This window comes from Nematolebias whitei, chromosome 2 (genome assembly GCF_014905685.2).
Source record: "Nematolebias whitei isolate Nwh7 chromosome 2, NemWhi1, whole genome shotgun sequence".
In the NCBI taxonomy this organism is placed as follows: domain Eukaryota; kingdom Metazoa; phylum Chordata; class Actinopteri; order Cyprinodontiformes; family Rivulidae; genus Nematolebias; species Nematolebias whitei.
The window spans coordinates 50,309,223-50,321,611 of record NC_056499.1 but is presented as its reverse complement, the minus strand read 5'-3'; the positions used below and the strand labels follow the sequence as shown (position 1 = coordinate 50,321,611).

General features: G+C 42.5%; 1 protein-coding gene across 2 annotated transcripts in view; it reads right to left on the bottom strand.

The window, feature by feature from the left end:
- gpn1 (GPN-loop GTPase 1) overlaps positions 1-11,800 on the bottom strand; it is a 37,349-nt gene extending 25,549 nt beyond the window's left edge. For both annotated transcript variants that reach the window (XM_037697726.1, XM_037697727.1), the window contains exons 1-6: positions 11,630-11,800; positions 6,676-6,769; positions 6,094-6,200; positions 5,962-5,999; positions 3,098-3,176; positions 2,931-3,025 (exon numbers count right to left, since the gene is read on the bottom strand). In XM_037697726.1, the coding sequence (XP_037553654.1) occupies positions 2,931-3,025; positions 3,098-3,176; positions 5,962-5,999; positions 6,094-6,200; positions 6,676-6,769; positions 11,630-11,764 (548 nt within the window). In that variant the 5' untranslated portion in view covers positions 11,765-11,800. The remainder of the gene's footprint in view (positions 1-2,930; positions 3,026-3,097; positions 3,177-5,961; positions 6,000-6,093; positions 6,201-6,675; positions 6,770-11,629) is intronic.
- Between the last annotated feature and the right edge of the window lie 589 nt (positions 11,801-12,389).

Sequence of the window (12,389 nt, the reverse complement as noted above, 5' to 3'; positions counted from 1 at the left end):
ATAAATCTCAATTTTCCATCTTCAAACTCTCCTTTCTGCTAGAAAATCAATCACCGCCGTGTGAATTGATGTCTGCTGTTCAAATGAAAAGTGAAAACAATCGCCGTATTGTTCTCATTTCCTGGTTGTAAAACTGATTAATTATGCTGTTGTTGTTTTCATATTTTGCCAAATTAATGTAAATGTTTGATGTTAATCTTTGATTCTGTAAATAAATGACCGCATTCATTTTGATGGGTCAAAGATAAATAACGTCTCTCGTTACATTTCTGTTAAATTCAATGCACGCATGTTACACAGTCCAGAAAAATGAAGAACCCGTTTAATGTATGAATATATCTCAGTATATGTCATACTACATAGTTGATTTAGTGTGTAGAAGGGTCACTGGCTTGTTTGGTTTATGAAGGCTACTTGCCCTATGGGTTGCTCTGCATTGTTACTACATGAGGTTATATAGTGCAGAGGATAATTTGTGATGAAGTGCAGAATGATACAGTCAAGTCTAAATCGTGCTCAGGTCAAAAAGAGAACAAAAGAATGCAGTTTTAAGTAGGATCTCAGATCAAGATCAGCTTAAAGACTAGTAAGTCAACGTTCTACCTTATTAAATCTACAATATACTGATTTAGTTGTTTTATTTATCCTAACAATTTAGTAAAATGCTCGTCAAAATTAGATTTTTTTTATCTAAAAAAGTTAAATCCGGTCCTCTGGACATTCAAAAAAACAAAACAAAGCAAAACAACAACAAAAAAATGTAGAAACGTTTCGTCTCTCATCCGAGAGACTTCCTCAGTCTGAGGTGCTGTATTTAGCTCAGTCTCTTAAATAGCACCTTCTCAGAGTGGATCAACCAGTTTTGCTGCTGACAACCAAAACCAGATGATCACATGCTCAAGAAGGACCATCAGCCTAACAATGGATCATTAGCACACTGATGGCTGTTTACTGTTCACAGAGGGCTGAGTGATACCAGCAATCACAGCATTGTAAGAGGGGGACAGTTGAACCCGGAGGCCTCCACCCCTGTTTAATGATGGACAGTTTCTTTTCACAAAGATGGCCTCCTTTACTCCTCTCTCAAACCATCGTTCCTCTCTGTCCAGGATGTGAACATCTTCATCCCTGAAAGAGTGACCGCTGGCCTGGAGATGAGTGTAGACCGCAGAGTCCTGGCCTGATGATGTTGATCTTCTGTGCTGGGCCATCCTTTTGGCCAGTGGCTGTTTTGTTTCTCCGATGTAAGACTGATCACAGCCCTCCTGACACTGAACAGCATACACAACAGTACTCTGTTTGTGCCGGGGGACTGGATCTTTGGGATGAACCAGTCTTTGCCGTAATGTATTTTGGGGTTTAAAAGCCACTGGGACGTTATGTTTAGAAAATAAACGTCTCAGTTTCTCTGATACTCCCTCAACATACGAAATGACCACTGGTCTGGGTCTGGGTTCCTCCTTTTCACCTGATGGCTGACTGGAGTCCTGTTTGGGTTTCTTCTCTGCTTTCAGGAAGGCCCAGTTAGGATATCCACATTGCTCTAGAGCCTGTCTTGTGTGGGATTTCTCCTTCTGCCTGGCTCCTGAGCTAGTGGGGACGCTGTCTGCTCTGTGATACAGAGTCCTGATGACTCCTAACTTGTGCTCCAAAGGGTGATGGGAGTCAAACTGCAAATACTGGTCTGTGTGGGTGGGTTTGCAGTCCAAGACTCGACAACAAAACAAGTTTAACTTACTAATAGCTCATCAACACCATCACTATTCCAATAACAACACATTCAGTGTAGGACAACACTCCAGTAGTCAACTACATGCCAGGGAGACAGAAAAGTGGGTGAAGAATTTATCTGACAGACAGCTCACCCAGCCAGAGACAGAGATTCTTGCCAGGGGACTGAACTTTGTGGTTGCACCAAGTAGAATTCCTCTGGTGGAGATGATCACAGCTACTGAGTCAGCCATCAGCAACAACAAAATTAAAGAGGCTGAAGCAGAACAGCTCAGAATCAAAGTTTCAGCCTGCCTCAGCAATGCCAAACCACCACCTTCCAACATCAGTAGAGAGGAGAGGGACGCACTCACCACTCTTAGCAAGGACAAAAACATCATCATTCTCCCAGCAGACAAAGGAAGGTGCACAGTGATTTTGAACCAGAAAGACTATCATGAGAAAGTTATGACACTCCTTAGTGACAAACACTTATGAACCTCTGAAAAGAGATCCAGGAAGTGGTTACAAGAAGAAATTGATAGATTGCCTGAAAATTTTGGAGCAGGACAAGGCTATTGACCGTTTTCTGTACCACAGACTGTACCCAGGGGAGGCCACACCTAGTCTGTATGGTTTACCTAAAATCCACAAACAAGGTGTACCTTTAAGACCAATTGTTAGCATGATTAACTCTGTCACTTACAATGTTTCCAAATATCTGGCGTCTGTACTTATCCCTTTAGTTGGCAGCTCAGAACACCACATACAGAACACCATGGACTTTGTGGATAAGGTGAGGGATGTCATCATGGAGACTGATGAAACAATGGTCTCTTTAGATGTCACATCACTCTTTACATGGATTCCCAGGGTGCTCTGCTTGTTTACATGTTCACCCATTCTGGGTGCACATGAGCAGTGAGGGAGGAGGGGGAGGGGCCCAGAGCACTAGTGGGGGAGGAGGATGAGGAGAATGGGGTTTGCTTTTGGGCTGACTGAGACGCAAGATAAATTTAAAGCAGAGAGTTTGAAAAATCGGTAAGACTTGACATGTCTGACAATGAAATAAGGTGCATACTACACTCAGTGAGAGCAAAAACATTTTTTTTTTTTTTTATTGTTTTCATCAGTCAGTGTAGGCAGTGTGGGATACTTGAGTAGGCAGCGAAGATGTCGCCTTTTATAGAGAAGGCAGCTAAATGAGTTAAAGATAGTACCTGCAGGCGTACAACATATTGGACATAAAGGTGACGGGGTTCACGCTGCGAGACGTGTCCATCACGTAGATGACCACACAGGGGAAGGATGATGCCTGGATCACAAAAGCAGAGACATTAGGTCTCACATCAGGCATCACCACTGAGCTGAAGCAAGGCAGACCCACCAGAGCCTCTGTGATGATGCTTCCTGATGCCGACCAGGTGAAGACTTCAATCTGCCCCGGAGTGTCAATCAGAACGTACCTAAAAAACACACAGAACACACTCAGAGACTAGATCAGGTCAGAAATCAGCCAATCACAGAGCTTCTACCACTGACACAGCATTAACCGCATCCCAGCAGAGGTTTGGGACATTGAGCCTGAATGGGCCATGTTCCACACCTCCATTGTCAAGGCTGCTGCCTTGAGTTGTAGCCATAGGGTTGCCTGTACCTCTTATGACAACTAGGGATGCACCGATCCACTTTTTTTACTTCCGATCCGATCCCGATACCCATGTCTGAATATCGGCCGATACCGATCTAGTTCCGATATCATGATCATCATTGATTTTATATGAGGCTGTAATAATCTCCTCTCAAGTACAATTTGTACAAATCTATGCATGCATGTCCAAAAAGGCAACTTGAGGTAAAGTTTTATTAATGTTGGATAAGTTTTAAAGTTAGAATTAAATTCTAACACAAAACATGTTTTGTTTTTTTATTCCTAGCTTTAAAGTGGATATTAAAGTGATTAATTTAAGTGATTATTTAGTTATTTTATATTTTTTTTAAATAAGGGGCGGATATAAGAATTTTTTTCCTTCTTTCTGCACTCTTTTCATTCAATGTTTTCTTTTTGATGATTTTTTTATTGTTTCTTTTATTTATTTAAAAATGAATGAATAAATGAATTAAATAAAATGTTAAATGGCTTAAAACATCTGCTAAGTTCATGGCATAAACCAACAGACATGTTTCTGTTTTTAGTATTTTACATCACTTTATAATGTAGCTGTTTTTGTTTTTAATACATTTAATTTTCAAATATGTTTTTTTTATGATTGTTTACTGTTGTACTGATAAATATCTCCTGGAGGGTAAACTATATCTTGGCTGCAAGTATCAAGCTGAGAAATCCTTCGTTTTCTACAAGTGATAGTGGTTGGTCATTAATTATGAAGTTTAGCAACTTTTCTGTAAAAATTTGAGCTCCATGGTTTCAGCAATGTTTTCTTCTTGTTCAATCTGAAGCGGGCAGCCTGATTTGGGCAGCTGTGCTCAGTCTGTCCCTCCTCAGAGACAGGCAGACTGAGCGGGGCAGATTGGACGCGGCTGGCCGAGGTCGAGTCGCCTCTTTCGGATTCAGCGAGAGTAGCGCCCCGCTGAAGCCATGGAGCGCGAATGTCCATCATAAAACTAACTTTACCGCGGTTAATGTGGCGCTATGGCTCTGCAGACATTGCACGTTGCTGCATTGCTTTGTGGTGTTTTTAGTGAAAAATACTTCCACACAGCGGACATGTTTAGATGAAAATTTTGTTAGCTGTTAGCCACAGTGCTGCTAACTCAGCCCTCACGTTGTAGCTGGCTGCAAACTATGAACTGGATTTCCTGAATGTGAGGCGGGTCTTATTACTCTGGGTTCATGAGACACGCCTCCGTTCAGGAAATCCATTCCATAGTTTGAAGCCAACATGCATCATGGATCGGAAATATCGGCAGGAGGATCGGAAAATCCGATACGTAAATTATGCTGGTATCGGAGGCCGATACCGATACTGGATCGGATCGGCCCCATCCCTAATGACAACCATCTTCAAACCCACTAGTGAACACCCAAAGTGAGGGAGGCTGTAAGGCTGAAGGTGGAGTCCTATGCGGCCTTGCTTGCTGGTAGGACCCCAGAGACATCTGAGGGGTATTACAGTATTTTAACCTCACTGTGTATGGTGCAGGTGGGGTGCTGTTACCCACAACCAGTGATGTCACTGGGCAGTGAAAGGAATATTTCAAGGACCTTCTCCCACCAGCACATCTTCCATGGCGTAAGCCGAGTTGGGGGGGTAGGTTGCGGTCCCCGAGGTATTTAAGCTCTGCGGCAGCAGAGCTTCAGGGGTAGACGAGATCTACCTGTACACAGAGTTCCTTAAGGCTCTGGATGTTGCCGAGTTCTTAGTTGGCACACCTTTGCAACATCACATGGACTAAGCAGGCAGTACCACTGGACTGGCAGACTGGGGTTGTGATTCCCTGGGGTGGTGGAAGGATGGATGACTGACTGATGTGTTCCATTTACAGGGAAATCGCACTGCTCAGCCTGCCTGGTAAGACCTAGTCAGGGTTGCTGGAGAAGACAGCCTGGTTGATAGTTGAACCTCAGTTTCACAATGGAGGTTCTGTCCTGACCCTGAAACACTGGACCAACTCTTTACCCCCACTAGGGTCCTCGATGGGGCATGGGAGTTTGCTCAACCATTGTACATGTGTTGTGTATACTTGAAGATGGCACTGGACTGTTTCCCTCAAGGCACACTGTGAGGGGTGCTCCATGAGTACAGGAATGAATCAGAATAAACTTTATTGTCATTGCACAGTTAAGTACAGTGATATTTCGTTCCATCTGAAGGACAGACGGAAGTGTAACGGGGCTGCGGCTCCTTATGAGCGCTGCCCTTATCACTTAGGCAAGAAACAGGGAAGAAAACATGAGACGACAAGGTATAAAAAAAGATCTCTCACACTGTGTCCTTGACACAGTAAGGTAAGGTAGAAAAAAAAAATCTAGTTCAGCAAGCAACATAGAGACATAATACTGTTTGCAGGAGGAGTGTGGGGGGGGGACAACAAGACAGTGAGATTGTCCAAGAACACGTCCAGATAGTTTCCATAGTCCTGATAAAGATGTTACAGTGACTCTCAGCTGGTACAACTCTGATATTTAATCCTTTACTCCCCAACAGCAGAGAAAACACAATTAGGGCTTTGGTCTCTTTAATTTCCAGCCCCACCTCACAAGTAAGTAAGTAATCAGTTGGTACTGACTGGTGGTTCTGCCTCTTCTTCTCGATGAACTGCATCACCTGAAACATCCAAACACAAAGTCATCAGCTGTCATTCGTCTAACCTGCTGTCATGCGACCACATGCCAGAAACTGAAGGGCATTGTCAAGTCACCTGATCAAAGCGTGTGGTAAACAGGTTGAGTGATGTCACAATGCCGCCATTGGGTCCAAGGCCATATTGCTTCATCACTTCTTTGTAGTTGACAGTATCTCTAATGTCTGCAGACAAAATGAGACTGAAGGCTACAAGTCAAATCGAATGCTAAGGAGAAGACAGCCCAAAAAGAAGAAGGGTACAGACCAAAGGATACAGAGAGGACAAACTGAAGGCAAACGAGTAAACTGAAGACTAGGAAAGGAAAGACAGAAAGCAATAGAGAGGACAGACAGATGGCTTTAGAGATCAAAAGATAAGAAGAGCAAGGACAAAAACCCAAAATAGAACAACTGCTGCAATAAAAAAAAAAAAAAAACCTTCTGATGACTGTCTTGAATTTTAGCTAGTTTTAGCTCTTAAATTTCATCAGGGCAACGTTTTTTTCCGATCAGTAAAACATTTGAGAAACACAGAGGTGAATCAAAACCTGAAACTGATTCTGCTCTGAAAAGGCAGAACTTCACACAATCTCAGAGAGATCGAAACACTAAAAGCATATGAGCCCTTACACACCCAGAAAATAGACTTGATTCATACCGATATTTGCAGGAAATGGAATCTCGTGAACAGCTGGGTCTAGGTTGATGACGTACGGAGGAGATTTCAGAGAGTGAAGGTGAGCCGTCAGCCTCTACAAGAAACACACAGGTCAAAGGTCAAACCTGCATGGCTCCACAAAAGCCAGCGGACAAAACCCCTGCTTTGATCCCACTGATGATCAGTTAATCAATACATTTGACCAGTTGCTCCTGGATCATCCAGAATTAATAACTCCTGTGGAAGCAGTAAGGCTGAAACCTTTCTATTAAAGGCCTAACATTCATTCACCCACCTTCTTAGGCTCAAGCCATCTTCTGAAGAGAAAGAACGGAGCTTTGGTCAAACCTGGAAAATAATATGTTCGATCTCAGGGATCAAGGATGTTAGGCTCATATTCTACTCAGCTACCAACACACCAGAGGACACCATCTCCTCTGTGGTCCACACTGCTCTCACCCACCTGGAGCAGAAGGACTCCTACTTCCATATGCTCTTTGTGGACTTCACGTTTGCCTTCAACAACATGATCCCTCAAACCCTGATGGACAAACTACTCACACTAGGACTAAGCCCCTCCATTTGCAACTGGGTCCTAGACTTCTTAAACAGATTGCAGTCAGTGAGGATCCACAACTAGGCCTGTCACGATAACAAATTTGGCTGGGCGATTAATAGTCTCAGAAATGATTGTGATAAACGATGATGTTGTTTGAAATTTGATAATAATTAGTAATTATTGTAAAATTTAAGAAGAAATGTTGGTTAATTTTTGTGTCTAGTACATTTTTTCGACCATTGGATAGCAGTGTAAGACGGTTTGAACCGAAGGATGGATAGTGAGGGAGTGAACAGCATGTATCTAAGAAAAATGGGAGGAGGCCCATTGACGTGACATGGGCTCTCTCTCTTTTCTTGTTTTTGGATCTCAAAATGGGAGACGCTTGGTGTGGTTTCAGCTCTTTAGCATAGCATTTTTCACACAAAGCTTTCAATAAATAAATAAAAAAAACAGTAAGCAAGTTCTCAGCTTATTTTTTCAGAGAAAAACAACTTTTTACACGAAGGCACAGGTTTCAACCGGGAATTGTAGAGCTTCAACAAGACAGAGCCCCCCCCCCCCCCCCGAGGTCGGAATTTAGCTTAGCTTCTCAGTTTAACTGCTTTTAACGATCCAAAAACACAATTTTGGACGGTTAAAATGGAGTTTAAAGAGAAAGAGAGAGGTCAGTGAAGAACACCGGAGTTGAGCCTTTCGTCATCCAGTGTCTTCAGTAGAAAGAGAGAGACACACAAAAAAATTATAAAGCCGATAATTGAAAACGAGGTTGATAATTTTCTTTTATCATGCAATTAATTGATTTATTATTTATTGTGACAGGCCTATCCACAACTTCTCCTCCTCCACCATAAACCTCAGCACTGGCTCCCTCAGGGATGTGTGCTGAGCTCTCTCCTGTTCACTCTGCTCACATATGATTGTGCACCTAATCATCCAGGCTGTCATATTGTAAACTTTGCAGATGATACAGTGGTGGTGGGATGCATCACAAACAATGATGAGTCCAGATACAGGCAGGAGGTAGAACACCTGGAGAAACGGTGCAGGAAGAACAACCTTCACATCAATGTGAAGAAGACGAAGGGAGATGGTTGTGGACTTCAGATGGAACCCCTTAACATAGGAGGATCTGCAGTGGAAGTAGTCTCCAGCTACAAGTACTTTGGTGTACACCTGAATGACAACGTCAGCTGGCGCAAAAACACCACCAGCCTGATCAAGAAAGCTCATCAGAGACTGTACAGGTCCTTCTAAAAAAATTAGCATATTGTGATAAAGGTCATTATTTTCCATAATGTAATGATAAAAATGAAACTTTCATATATTTCAGATTTATTGCACACCAACTGAAATATTTCAGGTCTTTAATTGTTTTAATACTGATGATTATGGCATACAGCTCATGAAAACCCAAAATACCTGTCCCAAAAAATTAGCATATCATGAAAAGGTTCTCTAAACAAGCTATTAACCTAACCATCTGAATCAACGACGTAACTCTAAACACCTGCAAAAGATTCCTGAGGCTTTTAAAAACTCCCAGCCTTGTTCATTACTCAAAACCGCAATCATGGGTAAGACTGCCGACCTGACTGATGTCCAGAAGGCCATCGATGACACCCTCAAGCAAGAGGGTAAGACACAGAAAGAAATTGCTGAACGAATAGGCTGTTCCCAGAGTGCTGTATCAAGGCACCTCAGTGGGAAGTCTGTGGGAAGGGAAAAGTGTGGCAGAAAACGCTGCACAACGAGAAGAGGTGACTGGACCCTGAGGAAGATTGTGGAGAAGGGCCGATTCCAGACCTTGGGGGACCTGCAGAAGCAGTGGACTGAGTCTGGAGTAGAAACATCCAGAGCCACCGTGCACAGGCGAGTGCAGGAAATGGGCTACAGGGGCCACATTCCCCAGGTCAAGCCACTTTTGAACCAGAAACGGCGGCAGAAGCGCCTGACCTTGGCTACAGAGAAGCAGCCCTGGACTGTTGCTCAGTGGTCCAAAGTACTTTTTTCGGATGAAAGCAAATTTTGCATGTCATTCGGAAATCAAGGTGCCAGAGTCTGGAGGAAGACTGGGGAGAAGGAAATGCAAAAATGCCAGAAGTCCAGCGTGAAGCACCCACAGTCAGTGATGGTCTGGGGTACCATGTCAGCTGCTGGTGTTGGTCCACTGTGTTTTATCAAGGGCAGGGTCAATGCAGCTAGCTATCAAGAGATTTTGGAGCACTTCATGCTTCCATCTGCTGAAAAGCTTTATGGACATGAAGATTTCATTTTTCAGCACGACCTGGCACCTGCTCACAGTGCCAAAACCACTGGTAAATGGTTTACTGACCATGGTATTACTGTGCTCAATTGGCCTGCCAACTCTCCTGACCTGAACCCCATAGAGAACCTGTGGGATATTGTGAAGAGAAAGTTGAGAGACGCAAGACCCAACACTCTGGATGAGCTTAAGGCCGCTATCGAAGTATCCTGGGTCTCCATAACACCTCAGCAGTGCCACAGGCTGATTGCCTCCATGCCACGCCACATTGAAGCAGTCATTCATGCAAAAAGATTCCCGACCAAGTATTGAGTGCATAACTGAACATGATTATTTGAAGGTTGGCGTTTTTTGTATTAAAAACACTTGTCTTTCATTGGTGGGATGAAATATGCTAATTTTTTGGGACAGGCATTTTGGGTTTTCATGAGCTGTATGCCATAATCATCAGTATCAAAACAATTAAAGACCTGAAATATTTCAGTTGGTGTGCAATGAATCTGAAATATATGAAAGTTTCATTTTTATCATTACATTATGGAAAATAATGACCTTCATCACAATATGCTAATTTTTTGAGAAGGACCTGTACTTCCTCAGGCGGCTGAGACGAGCTGGTCTGGGAAGCTCAGTCCTCACCTCCTTCTACAGGTGTGCAGTGGAGAGCATCCTGTGCTCCAGCATCAACATGTGGCATGGAGGCTGCACAGCTGCAGAAAGAAAAGCTTTGCAGAGAGTGGTGAAGGCTGCACAGAAGTCTGTTGGAGTCAGTCTCTCCACCATCACAGACATCTACACCTCCAGATGCAGGAAGAGAGCCACCTGCATCATGAAGGACCCCACTCACCCAGCACACACACTTTTTGCCCCACTCCCCTCAGGAAGGAGGTTGAGGAGTATTAAGTGTAGAACCACCAGACTGAGGAACAGCTTCTACCCTGAGGCTGTTAGACTCATGAATATCTAACCAGAATAATCAATGTGAAAAATCACATCATGTTGCTGCTGATCTGTTTCATGTTGCTGCTGATCTGTTTCATGTTGCTGCATTCATTTGTGCTCATCTGTTCACACAGACTCATGTTCGTGCTGCAGTTTGGCGTATTGTGTTTATTGTTTTTATGCTATTAGTGCTTACTGCTTAGTGTATTTTTAGTTGATGTTTTTCTTAGTTCATATCTTAGATCTTATTACCATTTTTCTTTCACATTTTATTGCTGGATGTAACTGGGACCCTGTGTATGTAATTTTGTTCCACCACATGTGGTGCGAACAACAATAAAGAAACTCTGACTCTCTGACTGACACCAAATTTTTATTCATCTTTAAAAAAACAATTTTTGTGTTTATAAGGATAATTAGTAGTGGTAGCCATCTTGAGTTGGCTCGATTGTTTCACAGAATAAAGATCATCTACCATACCATGCCACTTTATTTATAAAGCACTTCAAACAGCAACAAGGCCAACCAAAGTGCTGTACAGCAAAAACATACAAGCAAAGGACACAGGATGAAATACACAGATCACATAGAGGTAAAGAAAAGAACTAAATGACTAACTTTATAGAATACAGACAAGTTCAAATCAACTGGTTAGTTCCACGGAAGTGCATTTTCACTCCCACATTACTGACTCTGTCTAGCGGCGCTAGAGAGCTTTGTGGTTCTGACTGTTCCATTAGGTGGAAACAACATGACTTCAGTCTTCTTCATCTGAACTTTAATTTAACGATGACCAAACAAACCCTCTTTAGAACTCTGTCATGAAAGATGGCGGGCGATATGCATTTCCTAAAAGACTACTAGACCTTTAAACATTTTACATTTCCCCTGCCCTGTGTCCAATAGCATTGTACAGGATACGTGTAACATTAGATGTAAAAATTTAAGATGATTTTGACCGTCTTATTTCCATGAAAACAATCACGATTTTAACAGAGACGCTTTAAACTCCTCTACTGTCTGATGTTTACAACCCGTCCATTTCAACAGGTCGGCTATGAATATTATCTGAAAACTCGTCAACAACAAACGAAACTTTAACTGCATTGTTGGTCAACATGAAATTTCAGATATTAGCCAGAGCCTCCACCTCACGCGGGGCAGTCAGGCGCATGCGTGGGGCTCACCTGAACGAAAGTGGTTTTACCCGAGCCCGCCATCCCGAGAACGATGAGACACACCGGGGAGTTCGGTCCGCCGGCTTCTCCCGGTCCCGAACCGTCCAGGTTCTCGGATAAATGTGTCGGAGCAGCTGCTGCCATGTTGGGGGGTGCTAAAGCAAACGACTGCCGTCAGAGAACAGAAAGTGTTGTCGTTATCAAGAGGCTGTCGTCAGGGAGGAGGAAGTGTCGTAAAACAAAAAACTCATGTAGTATCTGTAATGATCACTAGAGGTCGCCACCCGAATAGCATGGGCACATTGTACTTTTAAGTAAATATTAAGTTTTAGGAAGACGTAGTTTTAAAAGATAATCTGTTTTAAAAAAAGTATTTTCGTTATATAATTGTATTGTTTTGAGAAAATCTGAAGAAATACTGATGTACTACTGACTCCTCATTTTTATACTATATTTTTGAAGAGTAGTGAACATAACTAGAGGATTACATAACTAGATTTCCTGTGAAAATGCAGGACTATTATTATTGCTGAAGAACTTGCTGAAAACAGATGAAATTAGATTAAAAAAAATGTAGCTGAAATGAAAGAAAAAGTCTAAATTAGCAGAAGAAAGCAGAAAGAAGTTTTTTTTGTTGTTGCTGAGTTAGGTTTAAATTGGCAGAAATGAGCACATAAATTTGGAAATTAGTCAAAAAAGTCTAAAATTAACAACAACAAAAAAAGAGATGAAAAGTAACTGAAAATGCAGAAAGAAGCTTAAGCTACTC